A 26,921-nucleotide genomic window follows, 5' to 3' on the forward strand; every position below is an offset into this window, starting at 1 on the left:
AAATAAAAACATTACGTTATTGATGCATTCCGAATATTACTTCAGAACAGAGGCCCCAATACCTATTAATTGTTGGCTCCAAAAAAATTATATTATATTTTAGGGGCCTCTAAGCACTTAATTTTGGGGCTCTAAAAATAATTTTTCAGGGGCCCCAAAATAAAAAAAATTATGTCTGATGATGGAAAATAAAATATGTACCTATTTAATACTTCAGAACAGAGGCCCCAAGAACTATCAATTCTTAGCTAAAAAATTTTTATTTTAGGGGTCTCTAAATATTTAATTTTGGGGCCCCTATTACAAGTGTTTACTACTTTTATGAGAGACATTTTAACTAACTATAGCAAAGTGCATTACGAACATATTAAAACATTAAAATAAACCTAAAAATAAATAAGCCATACAAAAAAAAAACGTATGGCGTATACGTAATTTTTTTTTAAGGGGCCCCCAAATATCAAAGGGGCCCCAAAATTTAGTCTTACCCCGGGGCCCCGCCGACTCAATGTACGCCACTGATGGTACCACTTAAATCCCTTAACCTTCAACAAAGAACTGTGTTTAAAATAAAATACATTTTTCTCCTAATTTCTAAATTGTTGTTAAGCCTCATTTAACACTTTCTTAACCAGCCTTTCATTTATTTTCCCAACTTGAAAAAAAAATTAACAAAGTCCTTAATTGTAGATATACACTATGCTTTTCATTTACTAATTAATTGAGCATCTTCTTATCCCACTCTTCTCAAAATAAAATTCACCAAAAAAATAAAAGAAAAATTTTCCCTAAAAAAAAAAAAAAACTAAACAGACAATGGCTTAGAGAGATAGGGATTCTCCCTTTATTTTCAAAATTTGGTAGTCTGTATTTTTCCGACTTCTTCCAGTTCTTTTCTATGTTTAATCTGTTCTTCATTAATTCACTTCTCTTTTCGCGAAATAAATTGCTGCAAATTGCAAACAGTAGCTTGTGGATGGAGTTGGTTGGAACTGGAACCTTCACATAGTTCTTTTCTCTATAGTTGTCGAACGAAAAAAGGACTCTTTAACTAGCGAATGGACGAAAAAAAAAATGAAAAAAAAAAGCAAAAACAAAGGGAAAAAACCAACTGAGGAGTAAAATTCGAAAAAGACTCTTCATCATCAATTTAAATTTTCAATTAATTTTCCACACCCTCGCACATTTGCTCCACCTGCTACAACAACAGCTTCAAGCCATCCCTTCCTAAAGAGTTTGGTGAAAGTGCTTTCACTCAACTATTCTCTGATTCCTTAAATCTGATTCTTCTTCCTCCTTTTCGTCCTGATTCAACTGTTATATACACTCATTTGCAAAGTCAACGTTCTATAGCATTAGGATTCTGGGTAAGATGGAAGATGAGAGGATTGCATTGGAAGAAAGATATGGTCGACAGAGGTACCTTTCTACTCCCCTTTGGGGTAGAAAAAAAACATAACTTAAAAGGACGTCTCCGACATCATCGTCGTGTTTTCTTCTAAATACAAAAGCAACTCCATTTCGCACAAAACGTTACGCTGCTTCTGGTTTAAAAAAAAAAAAAAACCAATGAAAGAAAAATACTTTCGAGGAAGAATAAATAAGAAAAATAAAAACACTATTTTTCTCGCAAATTAAGGACGAACGAGAAAAATGAGGAATTAAAATAGAAAGACAGAAAAAAAAAACAAACAGAAGAATCCTTTCGTTAAGGATTACCAAATGGATATATGAGAGATATAGTAGGAGATGATGGTTAACAAGGATTACTTCTTTCTTATTTTCCATCCGTTTAAGACGACAACGAAGTCGGACGACAACAGAGAAGATACAAAAAAAAAAGAAAGGAGAACATCTTATGGAGAAGCTTAAGGAGAATGTCAGTGGCGATGATGGCGGTGTGCTGCCTGCGACTTAATTAGTGTAAAACTACCAAGCCAAAAAAAAACCCAACCCAGTTTACGTTCATAGAACTAGATATTCTTTCTTTTCCTTATTTAGTTTGTTTTTTTCTACTTTTTTTTTCTAAAGAATGGTTCAAATTGACTTTCAAAAAAGAGAGAGATAGAATTTGGCTAGATAATGAGAAAGAAGGTTTTTAAGCTTTAAAAGTTGTTGTTTATGTGCGTTGCCTAGAGGATAAAAATGAAAATGAAAAAGATTCCACTTTTCCACACACACACACACACAAAAAACCATCATACCCAAAGAAAATGTTAGAGACGTGATTTAAATTCTCTTAAATGTCTAAAGCTTGATGAAGTTTTGAAGTTTTAAGGAAATTGTGAAAGTTAAAAAGATTCTGTATTCATTAGCGCAATGGGATTCCTTTTTTTTTATACTCCTCTCCTGTTTGTTATATCCATGGGCAGAAAAAAAAAAACGTTTTAAAAACAAAAAAAAAAAAAAAAAATAAAAATAAAAACAAGAAGTTTATGAGAGGAGGATGCAGTTAATGAGCACTAAAGTTTTTTTTATTAGTTTTTTCTTTTTCTTTTTTTTTTTAGGGCAAAAGAGGATCACTGATTGCTTTAGTAAATAAAATTCTAAGAGGCTTTGTCTGTTTCTCGCCCATACATAAAACTTCGTGAATAGAGTTATTAAATAAGGCTTTTGTTTGGATACACAATTTAGTAGTATAGCAATTAGAACTTTAATAATCTGCACACATGACTTGTTTAAGATTATATTTTGAACGAGAATATGGCGAAAGTGTGTCATTTCTTCCAGTGAACCTTGCAAGGGATACAAAGGACAATTATTGGAATTGTGTAGTGTAGTTCTAAGGAAATCGGAAAAACGCAGTCAAATAATAATAGAACCCGCAATCTGGACTGAATTGATTCTCCAACAATAGAAAAAAATAAATTTTTGATGCAAACCCCAATTTTGAAGCTGTAATCCTAAATACCTAGCGGAAGGTGGCCTAAAATGGCCTACCTAAGTGAAATGTGCTATATATCGAAAAAAAACTAACATTTAAACTTAAATGCTATATACTTTTCAAAGTTTAATACATTACTCTCACATTTTTGTGCTTTGCGAGTTAAAAAAATTCCAAAAAGTATTTAAATTTTTTAATTTTCAAGACGTCTACAAATTTCACTGATCAAATTTACCCGGTTAAAATGGCACACTGTCATAATATACGTGATTTTAAATGAAATATCGAGTCAAAGGGCTCCTTTTCAATTTTCTTGGAACAAGTGGTGCTTAATTTGCAAAATTTCTGTGAGTCATTCAATATCCTGTTCCCGTTGGTTTCTCATCTCCTTACTGTAGTTTTTGAAACTTCGAATAATTTGGATGCTTTTTCCCAGATTTTGGGCGGAATCAAGGACTTTCCTCAGTCCAAGGCTTCCTCTCTGTAGATCGTTTATGTTTAGCAACCATTTTCACTATACAAAAAATGAAAATGTGAAAGTCAGTATGCCATTTTACCCGAGTACTAAGTAGGCCATTTTGCCCATTTTGGGTTTTTTGAATTTAAGTTTTATACCGAAAAGTCTAAAATCGTTCTGAGCCAACTTTTTACATTAAATTATTAAGAAATACTTCATAGATACGTATATTAACTTCTTTTTCCAAAATATAATGTTTTTTATACTTTTTTTTTGCAAAAAAAAATTTCATAAAATTATAACGAGTGTACTTTTTGAGGTGGTTGGAGCCAGTTTGACCTGTCGAATTTTAAATAATGGCTTGAAGTTGCTAAAACTTCGTATATGTCGGTTTTGCCAGATTAACATAAGAATCGCGTTCATAAAACATTCTAATTATGTTCGATTCTACGATTTCTAGCAGAGGGGCCATTTTACCTTGGGGTGCCATTTTAGGCCACTTTCCCCTACTACAGCTAACTGGAAGTGCACTTTTTAAACTTAAAATTGAAATCGAAAATGACAAAATTATTTTTGTAGATACCTACAAACAAATTTTATTTGTTGGAAAGTTAAAATTTACTTTACTTTTTGCAAATATATTGAATAACAAGGCTTTTTTATTTATCAACGTAGCTTAACTTTAAACTACTGCTTAAATTTTTGAAAATGTGTTCAAAAACCTTGTTTGGCCTTGTCTAATAGCTTCCCAACTTGTGTCTAGGTTTACATTGTATTGACCTTGAATAGTGTGGTATTTATTTTTATTAAATAAGGCTTATTTCCCACTTTTCGAAAAAAGTTAAACGGTGTCTAAGAAGACCAAAAACTAATAAATATCCCTGCAAAAGTTTACCTGAGTTAAGGTTATTTAAAATTTCTGCAAAAACAAAATTTTTGAATTTCGCATTTTCTTTTGGATTTTGTAAGCTAACTTTTGAGCTACCTTTAATATTTTAAAAATGTTGGAAGCATAAAATTTGGGTTTGCATCAAAACTTTTGTTTTCAAAAGTTATAATTATAGGCAAAAGAAAAGAATAAAAAAAAACGGAAGTGCACTTTTTAAACTTAAAATTGTAATATAAAAAAATTAGCTTTTAATTAGCTACAATTACTGAGACAAAGTAAGGGACGTACAGGGGCGTACACTCCCTTGGGGCAAGCGGGGCGGTGCCCCAGGGCCCCCACTGGAGACAATGCAGAGAAGGAAACTGTTAGCATAAATTGAGTTACGAAGTAACCAGAAAGACAAAATATGTCATTCAGTGTAATGTATAATGCATTATTAGCCACACAATATATGTATATTGATTTTAAAAAAAGGTTACCCCAGGGCCCCAAAAAAAATAAACTGTTTTTTTAAAAGAAAAATTATAATTTTATCTTAGGGCCCCAAAACATATTACTTGAAAAATCTTTGCCAACACAATTAATACATTAGGGGCCCCAAAAAAGCAAAAAAATATTATTTGAGGATCCTCAAAAGTGGTTCAAAACAATCAAATGGAAAATTAAATATAAATTCAGGGGCCCCAACATAAATACATCAGGGCCCAAAATTAAAACATTACGTTATTGATGGCATTCCGAATATTACTTCAGAAAAGAGGCCCCAATACTTATTAATTCTTGGCTCCAAAAAAATTATATTATATTTAGGGGCCTCTAAGCACTTAATTTTGAGGCTCTAAAATAATTTTTCAGAGGCCCTAAAATAAAAAAAATTATGTCTGATGATGGAAAATAAAATATGTATTTATTACTTCAGAGCAGAGGCCCCAAGAACTATCAATTCTTAGCTAAACAATTTTTATTTTAGGGGTCTCTAAATATTTAATTTTGGGGGCTCCTAGTACAAGTGTTTACTACTTTTATGAGAGACATTTCAAGTAAGTCAATATAAGTTCAAGTGACCTCAACTCCAAAAATTTATAAAGCGTTTCGCCCAGGTACGACAGTGGGCTCATCAGTTAGATCTGTCGTACCCTTACTAAGACGCCTTATTTTGGTCGATGTTTACCGACACTATATAAAACTCACAGCATGAATATACTGTGAATTATAATATTCTAAGGGAATTTGTTTAAATTCAGACACTTAGAAAATGTGGAATACAGAAACTGCAAGAAAGAAGCGAAGAAGATATGTGCCCAAATTCAAGCCAAGAATACGGAAGACCTGTATCGGGAGCTAGATGTATTTTCTACCCCGACTGCTTGTGCTATTCAAGAGCTACGACAAAACGTGAATAAGGGCGCAACCATCTTCAAAATAGCCGCTCAAAGAAGAAGAAATGCTCAGGAGATCTGTTCGCCAAAGTTTATTAACAATGCTCAGGGCCAACTACTTGTGGAAAACGACGAAATCCTCCACAGGTGGCGACAGTATTGTGACGAACTTCTAAATGAACAATTTCCAAGGCTACACTTTCCAATGGCTTCACCTAACTTAAGCGAAGTATCCGATGTCACAGTCGAAGAAGTTAGTGAGGCTGTAAAATACTCCAAAAAGGGAAAAGCTGTTGGGCCAGACGAAATACCCTCAGAGTTTTGGAAAAAGATGGGAGACATCGGGTCTAGATGGCTCATGGTTCTTGTTTCCAAGCTTATACGAGGTGATCGAATGCCTAATCAATGGAGGGAAAGTTACCTTCTTCCAATATACAAAGGGAAGGGTGATACTCGAAGCTGTGCAAATTACCGTTCGATTAAGCTGATGTCACACACCATGAAGATCGTTGAGCTAGTATTGGGTAGCCGACTGCGAAAAATAATAAGGCCATCTAATGACCAGTGCGGGTTTGTTGCGGGTAAATCAACCACAGATGCAATCCAGAGTATCAGAATCATTATGGAAAAACATCGAGATTCCTTGGAGGATTTGCATGTGGTATTGGTTGATTTTGAAAAAGCATTCGATCGACAACCACGAGATCTGATATGGGTGGCCCTCAGACAACGAGGAGTTCCAGAAACCTATGTGCGGATAATTATGGACATGTATGATGGAGCAGTTACTAAAGTAAGATGTGCAGCTGGAGTCACCGAAGAATTCGAAATCACAGAAGGTGTACACCAGGGAAGCGTCTTGAGTCCTCTGCTCTTTATTACCGTTCTTGATTACCTGCTTGAAGGCAAAGTGACGGACCCAAAAGTGCATCAGTTATTCTTTGCTGACGATGGAGCCATCATAAGTGAAGACCCGATATCCCTGCAACGAGCACTTGATGTATGGGTGGATGTTCTAGAAGGTAATGGGTACCGCATAAGCGCGAGAAAGACAGAATACCTATGCTGCCCATTTTCTGATCCACACAGGCCTATTCCTGACATTTATTTGAATGGTGTAGTGCTTCACAAGTGTGAAAAGTTTAAATATCTGGGGTCTATGATAAATAACGAAGGTACTTGTGATGACGATATCAATCATCGCGTAAGCGTAGGGTGGATGAAGTGGCGGGAAAATTCTGCTATCTTTTGTGATCGAAAAATGCCCCCTAAGCTGAAAGGAAGGCTCTACACCGCAGTTGTGCGTCCAGCACTCACATACGGTTCACAATGTTGGACAATGTACAAAAAGTATGAGAGTAAGTTAACGGCAGCTGAGATGAAGATGCTTCGTATGACAGCAGGAGTAACAAAGCTTGATAGAATTAGAAGTACGAAGATCCGAGGAAGCCTTCATGTTAAAAACACCATCTCCCAAAAAATTGAACACGACCGACTCAGTTGGTATTGCCATGTTCAAAGGAGAGATCCTGAGAACCCCGTCAAAAAAGCAATATCATACAACGTTCCAACACGAAATAAAAAGAAAGGTAGGCCTAAAAACTCCTGGTACAAGCAAATGCAAAAACACCAGCATTCAGTTGGCCTTAGAAATGGAACAATACAAAACCGGGAGGCTTGCCGCCGATTTCTGAGGTCAACCCGGCGAACCCCACAAGCGGATCACTAGTGTGAAGCAGTAACGTGGGATAGTTATGATCCCCTCGACATCGAGATCATAACAGCGAGAAAAAGGAAGAAGAAGAAGAAAATGTATGCCCGTGGTCAGGCTTATATAATAACGAACATATTAAAATATTAAAATAAACCTAAAAATAAATAAGCCATAGGTACAAAAAAAAAAAAACCTATGGCGTATACGTAATTTTTTTTTGTAACTAAGGGGCCCCCAAATATCAAAGGGGCCCCAAAATTTAGTCTTACCCCGGGGCCCCGGTGACTCAACGTACGCCACTGGGGACGTATAAGCTATTATTTACTCTTGATATGAAAAACGGCAACAAGTTGAAGTCTCGAAGTGTTATTATCAGGAAGTTAGTAATATTATGTTACGAGAATGCTGTTATTTCTAAAAAGCTGTTTGGCTGTCAAAAAACAGTCTCAATTCTGCATAGATTGCTGAGATTCATTTTCTCACTTTAAATTAGATTCTTCTAAAAAAATTATCTTGATAACTTTTAGTGAAACAATAAAGTGGGTATTTTATTACTAAAGTGTGCAATTGTTCGATTTCATCTGATTTTTAATTTTTTTTTTTTGGGGTAGTGAGACATGCGTTGGCGTTGTCGACTGGATCGCTGTCAACATTAAAGTCGTGGAATCTTACAATTATAAACACGGCCACCAATACAGGAATTACAGACTTTCTATCTACGGTTGATCTTCTTTCAAGCAATTTCCTTAGTCACTGCGTCTATCTTTTAGAGACTTCAGAAAGGCATTGTAACTTTCTTCATGATCCAAAGTCTCTAAGCTTTGTTCATAAAATTTTGAAAAAACAAAAAAAAAAAATAGTTCGAATTTTTTTGTACAATTTTTTTTTTCAAAATTTTGACTTTGAGGATTAATTTTTCAAAAACTATACCATAAAATGGCGAGATTTTCAGCTTTACATAAAAGTTCCTATAGCACGTCTCGACCCAACCTTCAAGCTCTAGCTTTTTGGCACATTCCTCCAGAATCACCCTGTTTCTAAAGCACTTGATATCTTGTGGAGCTCTAGAATCCGTTGGGGCCCCGGGGCACTGAGCTCGGCTGCTCCAATTGTACGAACGCCCCTGACCATTTATCTCCAAGTGGTTTGATCTTACCAGGAACTGTTGATATTACCGCCTAATTTAATACAATTTTTCTGCTATAATCATTTGTTGGGAGTGTCTTTATGGAACGATACCACTTGTTAAATAAAAATGTACCTACTCTACAAATATGTAGGAAAGGTAAGTTCCCTTAAATTCATTGATATCTTACGACATTATTACTGCATACAATTTCAATGGCACACTAACATAAGAAACCAAAATGAAGAAAGCAAAGTCCTTATTTCGACTTTCTAAAGTTCAATAGAGCGTTTCAGTTGACTCTTCTACTTGGCCATTAGGTTTTCTTTTTTCCTTTCAAGCACATAATTATATAAAACATCCTATATAACTAACCAATACAATTAATTTCCCATTAAGAATCCAATGGATTCTTCATCGGCAATTAATATTATCAAAGTCAAAATGCCACAGTCCCAGGAATGCCCTACAAATATCCAAGAATTCCAAAACCCATCAAACGTCAAATCCCTCCTGAATGGTTTTCTCTCTCTTGATGGCAAACTAAACGCGTGTATACCTCAAGGTGCGTGTAATTGTAGTATACGTTCAAGTGCGATATAAAATAGGTATATAGAGGTACGATGTCGTTTATATTTCGTACCATTTATCGATTTGGTTAGAATTTCATTTGAAGCTTCTATGCAGCATTCTTCCATCTCAATTTAGGATGGGGATTTCCTTTCCATCAATATTTAAGATAAAGGTACCTGTACGCATATAGGAAATACTCTAACAAACTGCTTTCTTTCACTCTTTTTCTATTTAACCAGGAGCAGTAGAGGAAATTTCCAACTCTTCATCTCCTTTGTCGTCTTCGTCATCGTCGTCTATGTCCTCTGGGCTCTCTCTACCTAAAGCATAAAGGTATTCCAACTATTTCCGTTTGCTTACTAACGTCGAAATTTCATATCGCATACCTCTCCTTTATTTATATTGAAGTGGAATTTATATCCTTCTTGGTGATTGGAACAGTGCGGTAACAAGGACAACAACCGCAATAAGATGGCTATTATGGTACACGACATTAATGTCGATAGTCGTCGAAACGACAATACCCCCAGTACATTGGCCTTTCTCTCTGATCTAAAAAGCTCAAACCAACCGCAACCATATCACCATCAGTGTCGATGAGTTTGAGCATCATGAAACGAGAGAGATGAGGAGGGGGGATTTGGGTAGGTATATAAGAACATTCCGAAGCATCAATGCCATTGTGATGTGCCATATCGTCGTCATAGCCATTCATTCATTCGATCGATGAGCTCGTTCTTGTCCTTTTATTTGGAAAATTTTATGGGGACGACCGTTAACTAAAGTCAAAATCACTTTTTTCGTTCCATTCCACTAGATAGTATTTACCTCTATCTTACCTACCTACCTTTTCTATATGGTTGGACATATTTATGGGAATTCTTTTGAGTCCTTTTCTCTCTCTAAGAAGATATATAGGAGCCTTTATTCATGCAAAAGGGTCCAACATATAAGATTCTCAAGTGTTTTAGGGGCCAACTGCCAACAAACAAAAAAAAACAAAAAAAAATATAAAGAGTTGAAGAAGTTTGTCCTTCCATCTTGAATTTTCTTCTTATTGTTGCTCAGACACCAGTCAAAGGCAAGACAAATTCACACACACAAAATGCCAAAGAAAAAGGATATCGGCATCGGATGGGAAAGACGGAAACTAAACTGAGACTTTATGGTAATTTAGTGTTCCGCATGACCAACCCAAAGCTCCACACATCCTTTTGCGGTAGGATTTCAAATGGTTTTTCGTTGTCGTAAAATTACTTTACGAAGCTGTTAAGTGGACGCACTTTAAGCTAAGTGAATAACTTTAATAGAATGAGCGAGCTTTGTGTTATATTGTGTGTGTTGTAATGTTCAAAGTTTGTTTTATGTTTGTTTTAAATTGTTGTTAAGTTTGTTTGATAACTTTTTATATATCTAAGTGACTGGGACAGAGAATTAAGTTCTGACATTATTCTGACGATATTCCTACGAAACGGTTTCTAAAAACTCGGTAACATACCCAAAATCTGGAATTAGGGGCAAAAAACGGTTTTTTGGACCTTCACAAATTGAAAAAAAAAATCTAGCTTCTTCAAATTTTTACCCATTTTAGATTTTTTCACGTTTTGGATAGAAGACATTAAGACCTTATCAACAGTGTATAAAACAACAATATAAGAATGTAAAATTTGACGAACCAAAAGTTTTTAGGAGTTCGGGTTGTTGAATTATTTGCAATCGAAATTTGTTTTTTTTTTTTCATTCCGAAGCAAATATTTTCGGATCAAAGTGCCTAAACTAGTTTTGGTTTACAGATATGAGGTTAAAGTGAACAAGCCTATGCATTCAGCTAAAAAAATTACAAATTTATTTTTTCAAGATTTTCGAAAATTATCCAAGGGGTACCTAGGTACCCCTTGTCTAAAAATTTGGAATTTTCGAAAATTTTCTCCAAATCCATCGAATGAGACATCAAAATAAAGCACTCTTTAGACTCTATTCATATCTGAAAACCAAAAATTTGTAGGAGTTCAAGTTGCTGAATTAGTTGCAATCGAATTTTTTTTTTTTTCATTCAATAGCAAATATTTTCGGATCAAATTGCCTAAACTAGTTTTGGTTTACAGATATGAGGTTAAAGTGAACAAGCCTATGCATTCAGCTAAAAAAATTACAAATTTATTTTTTTCAAGATTTTCGAAAATTATCCAAGGGGTACCCCTTGTCTAAAAATTCGGAATTTTCAAAAATTTTTTCCAAATACATCGAATGAGACATCAAAATAAAGCACCCTTTAGACTCTATTCATAACTGAAAACCGAAATTTTGTAGGAGTTCGGGTTGCTGAATTAGTTGCAATCAGTTTTTTTTTTTTTTTTTTTCATTCCGAAGCAAATATTTTCGGATCAAAGTGCCTAAACTAGTTTTGGTTTACAGATATGAGGTTAAAGTGAACAAGCCTATGCATTCAGCTAAAAAAATTACAAATTTATTTTTTCAAGATTTTCGAAAATTATCCAAGGGGTACCCCTTGTCTAAAAATTCGGGATTTTCAAAAATTTTCTCCAAATCCATCGAATGAGACATCAAAATAAAGCACTCTTTAGACTCTATTCATAGCTGAAAACCAAAAATTTGTAGGAGTTCAAGTTGCTGAATTAGTTGCAATCGAATTTTTTTTTTTTTCATTCAATAGCAAATATTTTCGGATCAAATTGCCTAAACTAGTTTTGGTTTACAGATATGAGGTTAAAGTGAACAAGCCTATGCATTCAGCTAAAAAAATTACAAATTTATTTTTTTCAAGATTTTCGAAAATTATCCAAGGGGTACCCCTTGTCTAAAAATTCGGAATTTTCAAAAATTTTTTCCAAATACATCGAATGAGACATCAAAATAAAGCACCCTTTAGACTCTATTCATAACTGAAAACCGAAATTTTGTAGGAGTTCGGGTTGCTGAATTAGTTGCAATCAGTTTTTTTTTTTTTTTTCATTCCGAAGCAAATATTTTCGGATCAAAGTGCCTAAACTAGTTTTGGTTTACAGATATGAGGTTAAAGTGAACAAGCCTATGCATTCAGCTAAAAAAATTACAAATTTATTTTTTCAAGATTTTCGAAAATTATCCAAGGGGTACCCCTTGTCTAAAAATTCGGGATTTTCAAAAATTTTCTCCAAATCCATCGAATGAGACATCAAAATAAAGCACTCTTTAGACTCTATTCATAGCTGAAAACCAAAAATTTGTAGGAGTTCAAGTTGCTGAATTAGTTGCAATATTTTCGGATCAAATTGCCTAAACTAGTTTTGGTTTACAGATATGAGGTTAAAGTGAACAAGCCTATGCATTCAGCTAAAAAAATTACAAATTTATTTTTTCAAGATTTTCAAAAATTATCCAATTAGTACCTACCCCTTGTCTAAAAATTCGGAATTTTCAAAAATTTTCTCCAAATCCATCGAATGAGACATCAAAATAAAGCACTTTTTAGACTCTATTCATAACTGAAAATCAAAATTTTGCAGGAGTTCGGGTTGCTGAATTTATTTTTTTAGACTTAAATCTGAAGTACCTATACTTTCTTCCATTTACTTCAAGAGGTATAAATCTTCCAAACGATGTACCTAAATATATGAACAAGTACATACAAATATGGTAGCAACAACATTTTCGAATTTTCTTCTTTTGTCCTTGCAAAGTTATCCGTAAAATTAATTGAACCAAATTTATATGTGATCAAAACAAACACAATCACAGCTGGGGCGTAACCGCAAAAACGAAAACGGAATTGTCTACGTGCAAATCACTAATTGCATGATGAATCGAATTTAGTTGAATAAATCGCAATCGCAATCTCTCTTGCCACATTAAGCTTGACACTCCTCCGGAACCCCTGCCGAACCGAAAAAGGGTCTGGGTACCGCGTTTCGCTTTCCTCAATGTACCCCTTGGTGCAACCACCTTTTTCTCATGCAAATAGGTTTCGTAATTCGAACAAGAAAAAAAAAATAATAAAATAAAATAAAAAAAGAAAGAAAAATAAATAAATCAACAGAAAACGATGGTATTTTTGATTAAAATTGCTTTCGCATGAATATTCATTGATTCTTCTTCTTCTTGTTCTGCTGATGGTATTGCTGTCGATGAACGAAACGACACGACGACCACGATGTTGGCAACGTGAAGAACAATGTGACAGATAGAATGAATATACCAAGCAATTTTCTGACAAACGACACGATGACTACTATGACGACGAAGACGGGATTTTGTTCTTCAAGTATCTGCCAATAGTACTTACTTACATATCCGAACGTTTTTCGCAGGAACGTGAGATTCTCAATTTCTATTCCACTACGTCTCTATCTTTCGTTGCCGTTGATGATGGGAGAAGAACAGGTGAATATTCTTAGAGAAGGTGAAAAGTAAATATTGCCTCGAGACGGAAATTCATAATTAAATTCCAATCTATGAATTCTCTTTCTTGTGGATTTCGTGAGTGCCATTTTTATAACTTTTTTTTTACTTTCGGAATGCACCTCGGGAAAGAGAGTAAGTTTTGGCTGTAAAAAAAAATTGTTGGATTAATTCAAACTCTATTCAAAAACTTAAACCTGTGTCCTTCTTCTTACTCCTTATGGGTTTTTGGATTTCTCTGGCAAATTTGAGACTACATCATGGTACATCATAACCGAAACTAGCAAATCACACTAGAATCTGTTATATCACAGTTAAGTCATAGTTAAATCATAGTTAAATCACAGATAAACCTTAAAGAGAAAATGGTCATTAGATACATAATTTAATGTTAAAACTGGATGTGAACTATAAGGTTTCAAAAAAAGTATTTGTTTTAAATTTTGAACTCTGGCAACACTGCCTCCAGAAAAACCTGGATAAAAATCAATTTCTCAAGTAGCTTTATTTTGCTACTATCTTCCATGTTCTTTTTATTTCACTTTATTTGAATTGCATATACAAAAGGATAAACAAAGGTTAGCTGGTAGTGTTTTGAAAATAACATGTTTGTGTACATTATAAATCTAGGAGCGCATTTATTCTTTTGCATAATGCACCAACATAAGCCCATCAGACAATATTTTTACCCGTTCGCCATCGTTCCATATGTGCGAAATTATATTTGCAAAAAGAATGTTTTTCTTTTCTTTAAGGATCTTTGGGATATAGTCACCGCATATAGGAATTGCATTATATTTAATAGAAAACAACTTGCATATATATCAAAAGGAGCTTTTTCAATGTGGAATGTCTTGCTTACCTTACCTTATTTTTTCAGAGGGAGTATTTTTTTTTAAGTAGAATATACTCGAACAGTAAGTTTGGTAACTACGAGTGCTATAAAAATATAGATATACGGTGTTACCAAGCCGAGAATGCGTTTATATTTCGTATGCCAATTTGAAATTCGATGGATTTATAGAAAATATAATCTAATCCTGCGTGTGCGTAGCTTTTGGTTCAAAAGATTCTTTCTTATATTTTTGTTATTATAAAATTGTTCGAAGTTATGATCAAATTCAATTTCCGAAGATTGAGAATTTCAAAACAATGATTTTCCGTCATGTGCATTAGCCAGGAACTTAACGGGTTGATTGCCCGATGGAAATTTAGTATTTAGAAATATTTTTAAAAAATACCCAAAAAGTTTTTTTTTTAAGTCATTTAGGAGGAGGTTAGTTCGAGGAAACAATATTCTCATTCAAACAGGCTAGGCAAAAACTAGATAGACTATGTATTTTGAACTCTCTAAAATTAAAAAGGTTTACTTGTAGGTATCATTGAATAAATAAAATTAGAAGTGATAGCGGGGAAAAAAATCCGCTATGAATGATACTTAGCACCACAGTCAACTTACAGGATTCGATAGCTAAAAAAAAAACCCTGAAAAGTTCTTTTTGGTTACCAAATAACCAAAAATATAACACAAAATTGTATTTATATTTTGTTTGCTATATTTGTTTTAAAAGCTAACAAATTTTTAAGAGGATTTTGTTCTTCGATTTAGTTATTAACACTGACTACAAAGGGGAGGAAGATTTTGTTCATTTAATAAGTGCAAGTGTTATTAAATATCTATTTGAGTGTGATGGCACCTCTTTTTGTATTGGTTTTTAACATGTTCAAAAGTGCCCCAGCAATAATTTTTAATAATTTTTTTTTCTATTTTACGTCATATTTTAGAAAATTGCCCCTCCCGCCTAAACGAGGGGAGATAGACACTCCCCCCCCCTCCCGTAGTAAAAAATGATTGTATTGAACTCCTCTACAAAATACCGTTATCAATTCTTGTCACCTAACTTATCGTACTCGTGCCCACCACCACATTAAAAATCACTTTTCATCTATAAATCTGACAGCTAGCTGAGAAAATCAAGGAAAGCCATTGATGTTTATTAGGGTGGAGTGAAACTGCACTTTTTTTTTGAAGTGAAAACTTCTTTAGTATCGTAGTGATTTGAAACAAGATGAAACGAAAACGCGACACGACTTCAACTTGTTATAACTTTTTTGTTTTAATAGATAGATGAATGAAATTTGTACTGTAGATAGGTAATTAAATATTTATTTTATATTTATATTTATTTATATTAATTATAATTGTACAAAATTTCAATTAATTTCATATTCAAAATTCGGAGATAACGGTAAAAAGATGTTCTTTTCCAACACACGTTATATCTTTTGATCTAGTGCACATACAAATTTTATTTAACTTTAATACGCATGCTGATAACATAAACTTTTATTTGATATATCACACATAACGTTACGTGCTCTACAAGTTACACAATCTTAAATTGAAAAAATTTAAAAATACCTCAAAACACTTGTGGAGATCTGTTGGCGATGACCAGCTACCAGTGTAGGAAGTACCGTAATCTCAGTCTGGAAATTCGACATGGTTGACTTTAAAAAATTCTAACTTCTCTTGTAGACATCTTTGAAATAAGATTTATAGATCATTATACAGGGTGAAACAATAAGCTTTCACATGGTATAAAATTTTTTATAGGTTGTCAAACAAAAAAATTGGTTTAATAGCATGAGAACATAAAAATAAATGTTTTTTTTGCTTTTTGGATGAAATTTCATCGAGTTTAAAAAATTCTAGCTCTTTTAGTACATGTCTCATAGACCTGATCGATATATATATTTTGAGCTAAGACAATAAGCTTTCAGATGCTGTAAACATTTGTATAGGTTGTTAGGGAAAAAAATGGATTTAATAGTGTGAGAAGATAAAAATACGTGTTTTTTCGCTTTTTTTATGGAAATTGATCAAGTTCAAAATTTTTGTAGATGTCTCATAGACTTGATCGATATATATATTTTGAGCTAAGACAATAAGCTTTCAGATGATATAAAATTAATCTAGGTTGTCATATAAAAAACATGGATTTGAAGGTGATAGAATAAAAATAGGTAGATTTTTTCTATTTTTTTGTTTTTTCAAGAAAAATGATTTTTTATGGTTTCACTTCTACCACGTGTGAATTGCACATATGATTTTTTTTTCTTCTACATACCAGGAAAAAAGAGCATACCAAATCTCAGCCCGATCAAAAAATATCTTGAGGGTTCACAACGCCCTTGAAAATGTACATGCTTGTTAGAAGTAAAGTACTGGAAGAAATTTCCAAAAGAGAGGGAGCAATGTGCCAAAAAGTTAGATCGTGTAGGTTCGGTCGAGACAAGAAAAAAATCGTATGGGAGGAGGGTCTATTCCCCTTCGTTTAGCGGGGAGGGGCAATTTCAAAAAAAAAAATTATTTAATTTGAAACAAAAAAATATTAAAAATCAACGGTTACACCCACAATAACGTGCTATACCTTTTTGCTAAGCCAAAAACTTCGTCTTTTACAAAAATTTTTAATATGGCCATTTTCTGGTACAGTTTTTGAAAAATTAATTTTCGAAATCAAAATTCAAAATAATTTTTTTTTTAATTTTATGAAAATAAGTACTACTTAAGTTTTTAAAATTCGATGCTCATATTTTTTTTTGAACAAAAACCGAAAACTGCATCCAAAAACATTTTGTCATTTTCGAGAAATTAACAAAAAACCAAAACTATTTTTGTCTAAGATATTTCTTTATTTTTTGTTTTTACGTGGCTGGATCATGGGGGTTGGAGGTGCTCGCCGCCCATGGATTCTTGCAGTAAGGGTCAAGTGACTTGTGAACCCTCTAAAGCTTCTTTGATCGATCTGAAACTTTTTTGCCGTTATTTAAGTGCCAAATGGAATCCATCCTGGCTATGTAGAACAAAAAATAAGACAACTTTTTTTTTTACTCCACCCTAATGTTCTAATGGATATGGTGTTGATGGGTTAAAATATCGAATTACTTCTAAAAAAGATTGATAAACCAAAATTTTATAAGCAGTGTTCAAATGTGCCCCACATTCAAAAGTGCCCTAATCTTCCCTACATCTGACATATAATTTGTAGAGCTAAAAACTTACGGTGTCACATCTACACATAATAATTATTCACTACTTGTATCAAGTTTGTTTTTACAAAAAAATATTCCACATACGCCACAGTGACCGTGGAAATTCAAAAATTAATAAAACATTTTTTTTTTTATCAAAATATGGCATTAATTAAGGATTTTCCGATTAAAAAAAAAAAATTATCAATAAGAATTGTTAAATTGTTGTTTAATGTACAAACGACGTTATATACAAAAAAAAAAAATACATAGGTAGAATTGTTATACACTGAGGGAAAAATTAAATTGAAGTTGAAACGTCGCACATAGGAGTATTTGCAGTAAAAACCTGGTCATACCTAAGTCGATTTTCTGAAAATCAAAATTGACACCAAAAAGTTTGGCAAAGTGGGTGCAAAATAAACCTGTGTCAATATGCTGCACTCATTTTTTACCGACTTCCAAAAAGGAGGAGGTATTCAATTCGTCTGTTTTTTTTTTTTTTTTTTTTTTTTTTTTTTTTTTATGTTTGTTACCGCATAACTTTGGACAGAGTCAATCAATTTTGATAATTCTTTTTATATTGGAAAGCTAGTGGCTGCAGTGTGGTCCCATTTCAATTTCGTTCAGTTAAAGCCATAGGAACTATTAAAAAACCATAAAACCCCGTTTTTAATCATGGAAGTCGGTTTTGTTTTTTTGATAATCATTTTTAGCAAAAAAACAAAACCGACTTCCATGGATCAAAACTAGGTTTTATGGTTTTTAAAATAGTTCCTATGAAAAAAAGTGAACGAAATTAAAATGGGACCACACTGCAGCCACCAGCTATCCAATACAAAAAGAATTATCAAAATTGGTTCACTCAGTCCAAAGTTATGCGTTAACAAACATAAAAAAAAAAAAAAAAAAAAAAAAAAAATACAGACGAATTGAATACCTCCTCCTTTTTGGAAGTCGGTAATAAAAATGATTATTTGTTTTTCGATCGTGTCTTGTTAAAAAATGAGTTCAAAGATAACTGTTACATCTACCTCATTTTTATTTGAATTCGAAGTATTTTGGTTAGTGTTATTCTATATGCGATATCGAAGTGTTGTGATAGAAATCTAAAACAATTTAAATGGAGAATTCTTCTTCAGTTATTTATTAACGATATTAATAAAGTTTTGAAAATGTTAGATGGTTTTTTCTATTTTTATTCGGGCTTAGAACTAGTATCTAAAAAGTTGATATTTTTAGTAAGTCATTATTTGAACTTTAATGATTTTATTTTAGTATACCCCGTTATTCTGCGATGAATTGAAACGTATGAGTTAGTTTATATATTCTTTAACACAATGCAACAAAAATTGGGTGCTCTTAGGTGCTCTTTAGAGAATCGAGGGTCAATTAGTTTTTTACTTTCTGATAGAAAATACTCCTTACTTTATGCAACGTTTTTTATTTTTAAATTAAATTTACTGATGTTATTAGTATATTTTATTTTGGGTGATCTTAATTATGGTTGGGGAAGAGAGAAAAGAAACTGAGAATTGCGTATTAGGGATGAGGAAAACATTTTGAGAAAAATAATGTCGACAGGCGGAGTACAGGCCGCATTAATCAATTTTTTTAGTTTTTGGTAAAAAATAAAAATAACAAAAACTAGGTTTATATTGTATTTTCTTGCAGGAATACTCATTTTAAACAGATGTTGATTTTAAAATGTTCATCTTCAACGCAAAATCATTCCGAATAATAGTTCAATCAATGTGGTTTTCATTGATTTTAAGTTTTTTTATGGTGGCTTTTCCCTCAATGTACCCAATTTAAACCTTCTTTTTATCATATTTGTTCATAACGTTCCACAGATGTTTTCATTTTTTTCTATACATAGTCTGTTTGACCATATAAAAAATAATAACTACAGCACTAATTTCTTAAAAGAAAAAAAATTGATAAAACTGAAATATATTTCCAAACAAAGATATTTTAGATAAAGACAAACTTCTTCCTCAACTTTTTTTTTCAAACAAACAATGAATATGAACTTCAAGTTAAACTAAATAAAACGAAACAGAATTGATAGTAACATTTCAACATGTCACTTTAACTCTATGCCCTACAACACTGACAAAACTTTTAATTGTTATTTCTCTTTCACATCATCTTCTTCCTTTAAGCAAAATTTAACTAAGACTAAAGGTCCCATCCATAAATCAAGAAATAGCAAACAAAATTTTCCAAAAGATGTCAACACACTTTCAAAAGTTGTGAACATTAAACTTTTTATGTTGATGTCTGGGGCCCGGAGAGAGAAAATAAAATGTCAAAAAAAAGACAAAACAACCCCAAAAAGTATGCAACAAAAAAATTCCTCCTGTCAAAAAGAACGAATCTCCAATCTCTAACCACCTTTTTTTTTGCATTGGCATCAGCATCAGCAGAAATACACAAAACTTCATAACTGTGTAAGCACTCGAGTTGACAATTTTCGTCTCAAGGGTACCACCCTATAGGACTCTGTTTTTTATATTCGGATGTGTTGTTGCATGCAAACGTTGCAAGCAACCCCACTTTTCTTTTGTGATTCAGGTTAAATTTCATAAATGCAACATCAAAGTCGCGTAGATATATAACTTTGTATATTTTGCGTGAACACATCAGAAGAGTCAAATAAAGGAGCACTAAGTTGAGCTCTGGTGTGACAAAAATTCATCCTGACACCACCCCCACCACTTTCACTCAAAGACTAGCTGAGAATAGAGTGCAAGGAGTTAAACATTATTTCATAAAAAATCAAAATAAGTATTTTTTTATATACACAAAAATATAAACAAAAAAAAACTTCAAAAAGTTCCTTTGACACCTTTTGGCAACAAACGATCAACAAGAAGAGGGGTTTGGGGTATAACAACAGCATCAAGCATCGAGAAGGTCCTGCAGAAGAAACATACAGAACACATATTGCTATATAAAATCTGAATGGTAGTTGAGGAACAGCTTTATTCCTAAAGTGTATATACACACTGCAAACACTGAAAACTTTGTGATGTTCCTCCTCGGCATTGGAAGTAAAAGGATGATGCAAATAACAAGGAGCTAGCAGCAACACTGTTACCAAGAAAGAAGTCCTCTTGCTTTGGTATAGACGAGAGTATACAAAACCACACCATCACCATTCACCACCACTCACTCTTCACTCAGCTCACCAAACCAAACCACCAACCATTCCTTTCGCAAAAAAGCCGTCAATGCAAATGGATTCGAAGTGTGTATCGAACTTTAGAACTCACACCCAGCTCAGAAATGGGGGGCCTGGAGCTATCCATATTGATGGAAGCGAGTGCGATGGTGGTGAAGACATAAGGACCTGATGTAAGTGCATTTTGTAATTTTAGCTTTTAATGTGCATCTTTAAGGAGCCAGAGCGCAACGTTGTGGTTTTGATTTTATAAAATCGTGTGCTTCATGTACAAAACATCATCGATAAGAGGAGAACAACTTCTGTGGAGCACACTTTTTTGCTTTTGGAGAGGATGGATGTGCTTTTTTTTTTCTATTTTTGTAAAAGTGTTCTATACTCATCAAAGGAATATAATCTGAAGTAGAATGGGTTTTTTTTTTTTTTTGAGGGGCTGACAAAAAAATGTTCGAGGATTGTGTGCATTACTGTGATGCAAGAGCGGTATTATGACTTTGAAGTGCGTTTTTTCACTAGGATCTAGAATGTATATTTCAAAATTCAAGTTTTATTATTTCTTTGTATTTTTTGAAGCGCCCCCGCCTTGGTTGGAGAGAGAGATCAAAAGCTGGCTTTGCAAACAAAATTGATTTTTTTTTTTTTTTCAGATTCTTTTTTTAGACCAGTGCCGATGCCTTCAAAAACATTAAAAAGTACAAAAAAATCATAGTAGGATGAAACCCATTGGAAAAGGAAGGGAATATGATGAAAATTAAAGGAAAAATAAATTACGGGCGAGCCGAGTTCGGGAAGTGGGTGGGTTGAGTTTTTAATGGTAAAAAATGGTATATCTCGATTTCCGGCAAAACTACAAATCCTATAGAAAAAAGTTGTATGGCAAAGTTGTAGGTAATAAAAAGATCTACAACTTTTGTATCAACAATTTTTTCACATAACCTCAAAATTTATGTGAAAAATTCAAAAAACCGAGTTTTTGGTTTTTTATTTTTATCTTTTTCAAAAACAAAAATTTTTCTACGAAATCTGGTGAAAACTTACCTTATTATGTCCCAAATACACTGTAATTTGTTTGATTTAAAATATTAATTTGTTCACCTTATTTTGACTTAATACCAAAAAAACACCCTTATTTTCAATCGAAAATTCACGTGTCAAAATATCAGCTTTTTTCAAAAAGTCGGTGGGCATTTCGTTCGTTAAAATGTCTATTTTCTGATGGTGTAAAAAAAATTTTACATTAGTATACTATAGAACATGTTCTAGTAAAATTCTAAAAATGAAAAAAGCTTGAATTCGAAAAAATTTTTTTATCATTGTTTACAATTTTGGCCTATTTATTCAAATTTACACTTTAATTACTCAAAAAACGTAAGATTAATCAATGTTACATGAAATCTTACGTTTTTTGAGTAATTAAAGTGTAAATTTGAATAAATAGGCCAAAATTGTAAACAATGATACAAAATTTTTTTCGAATTCAAGCTTTTTTCATTTTTTGAATTTTACTAGAACATGTTCTATAGTATACTAATGTAAATTTTTTTTTACACCATCAGAAAATAGACATTTTAACGAACGAAATGCCCACCGACTTTTTGAAAAAAGCTGATATTCTGACACGTGAATTTTCGATTGAACATTAGGGTGTTTTTTTGGTATTAAGTCAAAATAAGGTGAACAAATTAATATTTTAAATCAAGTAAATTACAGTGTATTTGGGACATAATAAGGTAAGTTTTCACCGAATTTCGTAGAAAAATTTTTGTTTTTGAAAAAGATAAAAATAAAAAAACCAAAAACTCGGTTTTTTGAATTTTTCACATAAATTTTGAGGTTATGTGAAAAAATTGTTGATACACAAGTTGTAGATCTTTTTATTACCTACAACGTTGCCATACAACTTTTTTCTATAGGATTTGTAGTTTTGCCGGAAATCGAGATATACCATTTTTTACCATTAAAAACTCAACTCACCCACTTCCCGAACTCGGCTCGCCCGTAATTTATTTTTCCTTTAATTTTCATTATATTTACCTCCGTTTTTAATGGGTTCCATTCTACTATAATTTTTTTTTGTTTCAAAAATTATCGACCCTGGTCTATTTGTAAAATGTGTGCAATGCGATTCAAACTTGACAGTGTTTTGGATGTTTAGCAAGCTCAACTAAGCAAAATGTGTCAAAGTTACCAGAGTGCTTACGGGAGGGTAAACCTTTTGTCTGGTTAAGGGTTTTTTTTTTTTTAATATATGATAAATTTTACATAGAAACAATTTTAGAAGAAAAGATAACATCGAATTGTCCATGCAAAAAAGACGTAAACGATAAAATTGAAACCGTTAATTACGGTATGGCACATACATACATTTAGAACCATTTTTTTGGTTTCTGAATATTTCTTACAAGACTAACCAGATGTCAAGGAAAGAGGGTAAGAAAATTAAGATTTTTTTTAGTGATTTTTGAAAAGCTGTGAAACTAAACTGCACGATTGAATCGCATATAACTGGGCCCTATTTCATAAACATTGACAACTGCGACAGGTGACAATTTTTAAAGTTAAAACTTGACAACTGTCTAATTTCCCATACAAAATTTGACAATTATGTAGAATTGTCAGAAAATTCTCGACAATTGTCAAGTTTTCGGATCATAAAAAAATTGTCATGACAATGAATTGTCAAGAATTTTCCGAGAATTTTCACAGATTTTCCGACAAATGTTTCGTGACAATTTTTTTGTGGGACAGATAAATTTGTGTCAAGACAAATTTGTCGTTGTAATTAATTATCTTCCAAGCAAAACTCAGACACAAAAGGATATTTTAAAATAGTAGTTTTATTGAACAAACGAAGATTAAATGATTTACAAAGTTTGGTACTACTTCTATTGAAAGAGTATTATTATGGTGTTCCTACCCTTTGCTATTATGCGGTTGGTGTTCCGCAGTTATTACAGAAGGCGTAAGGAAACACTGTAATAATACTTTCAGAAAAGAAGACAAGGATAAGAAGCGGTAAGTGTTACCTCTGTAATATCTTGACTCTTTCCTGGTCAAATCAAAAGTGATTTAATTCTAATTTTGGCTCTCAACATTGATAAATTATTTAAAAAATAGGAGGCTTTGAAGTTTAGAAAAAAAATAAAAAATAATAATATAGTCAAAGGCGACATTGATTTCAAACTTATATAAAATAAAATATAAAAATAATAGGCAAAGGCGGTACTGCATGCTAACAACAATAATGTGTTGTTACAAGTTTCTTTTTTCGGGAATCAAGTTCCTAAGTGGAAAAACTGTTTCTAAATAACAAAAAAAAAAATCCCCTTATATTTTCAGATTTTTAATTTGAAGCTAGATGGCGCCCCAAGAGGAATAAAGTTTTTTTCTCATTTGAAATAGGTATATGTTGACTTATTAGGCCATTTTTTTATATACAGCCTAAATTAATGTAAAATGAGGTTGTATTCTATATTAAACACCCTTTTCAAAAAGGTTTAAACCATTTTTCTAGGACTAGGGGTTTAGTCAGGACATGTATGTCTTCTTTACATTTACATTTAGGCTATATCTAAAAAAACATATATGTACCTATTTCAAATGAGAAAAAACTTTAACCCTCTTGGGGCGCCATCTAGTGTCAAAATAAAAATCTCAAAAAATTAGGTAATTTTTTTTTTTTATTATTTAGAAACAGTTTTCCACTTAGGAACTTGATTCAAAATAATGAAAAATGTACTAAAGGTACCTAATGTATGTATGTTCAAAAAAAAAAAAAAAATTTTTTAATTATGTTCAAATTTTTTTTACTAAATTACGAGACCTACTTTTTCGAATTTCTACATCAATCTTCAGATAATCTCAACCAAGCTGTTGTGTAAATGTGGCTGATTTGACAATAATTACTCGCAATAAGTTTGTAGTAGGCAATATAAATATGGAGAACCAGATTGGAAAACATTTACTTCACATTCGAAAAATAAATGGCTAAAATTAGACCTTTTATGACCATTTCATTCCAAAAACGTAGTAGGTTTGCAGACAAAAACTTACAATTGATCAAATATTTTGGTCATCAATGTCCAAAACAGTCCAAAAGAGGAAAACCTTATAAACCTCATTCTAGGGCTGAATGTTTATTACTACTAAAATAAAATAAGAGCCTCGAATAAGAAGAAATATTTCAAAAAGAATAAAGGGGACATTTTCAACGGAAACATAGAATTATAGGCAATAGCGGGTAATAAGGGTATGGACTGCCGAACTACACAACCAGTTCATTAATTATTCGTTTTACTTCAGTGCTAACTTGTACACTGGTAAACTGTTGGAATTATTACAAAACCGCAGCCAATTTCCAAGAAGATTTGCCTATATTTTAGTGAAATGTTGTTCAAACGTGGTTCATTACATTTCAGAATGTGTTTTTTTTTTCTTAAAATCTACTAAGATTCTAAGCTTTAAACATTAAAAAAGTTTGCTCTAAAAAAATTTCATATGAAAAATTAGAACCCGTATCCTCCCATTGTACCTGCTTGGGTACAGCTTAATAAACATATTAGTTACTTTAAAAAAAAATTAAAAATATTTTTTTGTGTTCCTATGACCGTATTTAATAAAGTTTTGTTACCAAAAATTTAAATTTTTAGTTTTAAAGGACTTTAGGAATAAATGGGTTAAAAAGATGACAAATGTCATAAGAAAAAAAAATATATTAAACACATACATATACGAACAAAGATATGTGCACTCTAAAGTCTTGAAGAAGGGCTAAAACCGCAAGGAGTATAAATTTTAAGCGTACTTGTTTGTAATTCTCATTGCATCGAAAATGGAATGAGATGTCATTTTGCCAGTGGCCTCAGATGACAATGACAAAGAGAACCCTTTTTATCACTTAAATCATGTGAACTTTTCTTCCAGTAACATCATGCATAACGAGTGTAAAGATCCTTCCCCAAATTGAAGTAGAAGTCCTTCGATATTATTATGACTTGCAATGAAATGAAAGCATTTTTATGATTGAAAATACTTCTTTGGTCAGAGTCGAAGGAAATTGATGTAAATAAAGTGTTTTTTTTTTTTTATCAAAATAAGTTCCATTTCAAAGAAATTCAAGGACAGAAAATCATACTGACCAAAAATTGAACAATCGATTTTGATGGACGAAAAAATTTGAGTTATTTAGATGAATAGTTTAAATTGGTGTTCAATTTTTTTCAAGTCATGAAAACCATTAATTTCCCAATTTGACGACAACTTAATAAATACACCTATGGGAAACAAATAAGAAATACCGTTAAAAAACAGTATGACACACATAAATCGAATTGGCATTTAAATCACAAATTCATGCAACTTTGAATTAAAATAAAAAAAAAACGTGCTCTACGTAATCGCTACCAGACAGACCCCACTTTCAATTTCAACTACCTCACAGCATATGAATACTAAGTACTTTACTGCGAAGAAGTCGAAAAAAAGAGTATAAAACAGTAAGTTAGCAACAAGAGAGGTATCATAGTTCACTTTTCGTTTCATCGAAGTTAACCAAACAAACCAACCCAAAACCTTTCAAGATGTTCAAATTCGTGAGTTTAAATTGGATTAATACTTGTTCAAACAAGGATAACAAGGATTTACTTTTTTTTTTTAAGGTTACTATCTGCTTCATGGCTGTTGTTGCCCTTGCTGCCGCTAAACCAGGAGTTCTTGCCCCATTGGCCTATTCATCACCTTTGGTAGCTGCCCCAGCTGCATACGCTTCATACGTTGCACCATACGCATCAAGTTACAACGCCCACTCCGTTGCTCACTCTGCTGCCTATCCAGCTTATGCTGCCGCTGCTCCATTGGTTGCTGCTCCAGCTGCATATGCTGCTGCTCCTTTAACTGCTCCTCTGGCTTATACTTCAGCAGCATATGCCGCTGCTCCAGCTTTTGCACCAGCAGCCTATGCTGCACCAGCTCCTTTACTTTTCAAGTGAAAAGGAAAAGAAAACAACGAATTTGCAACATACTCTCAGGACTATGATCAAGGATAATAAATAATAATATTTCAACGAAAAGAAAACTTTTTTTATTTTATTATTTCTCTTTAAGGTTTAAATGTTATTGCTTCTTTCTATCAAGCCTAAGTATTTGCAACTTGTCTTTTATTGGGTAATATTTCAAACAAACAGTTGTTATTGTCATTTTTTTTTTTTAAGTCACAACAATCCTTTTCTCACAATTTCATCGATACACTATAGGATGAATTGGGAAGAAAAACTTTTC

The 26,921-nt window shown here is 32.6% G+C and overlaps 1 protein-coding gene across 3 annotated transcripts; it reads left to right on the top strand.

Annotated features, from left to right (window-relative positions):
- The first annotated feature begins 19,993 nt into the window (after positions 1-19,993).
- On the top strand, positions 19,994-26,703 carry LOC129910333 (cuticle protein 16.5-like). 3 transcript variants are annotated; one of them, XM_055987669.1, is made up of 4 exons: positions 19,994-20,818; positions 25,569-25,706; positions 25,756-26,236; positions 26,303-26,703. In XM_055987669.1, exons 3-4 carry the CDS (start codon positions 26,225-26,227, stop codon positions 26,630-26,632), a joined length of 342 nt encoding a protein of 113 aa, XP_055843644.1. In that variant the 5' UTR covers positions 19,994-20,818; positions 25,569-25,706; positions 25,756-26,224; the 3' UTR covers positions 26,633-26,703. The 3 variants fall into 3 exon arrangements, with proteins under 3 accessions (XP_055843644.1, XP_055843646.1, XP_055843647.1); XM_055987671.1 differs by having other exon boundaries at positions 25,765-26,236; XM_055987672.1 differs by having other exon boundaries at positions 25,770-26,236.
- Positions 26,704-26,921: the final 218 nt, after the last annotated feature.

The sequence above is a fragment of the Episyrphus balteatus genome, chromosome 2 (genome assembly GCF_945859705.1).
Source record: "Episyrphus balteatus chromosome 2, idEpiBalt1.1, whole genome shotgun sequence".
Lineage (NCBI taxonomy): Eukaryota > Metazoa > Arthropoda > Insecta > Diptera > Syrphidae > Episyrphus > Episyrphus balteatus.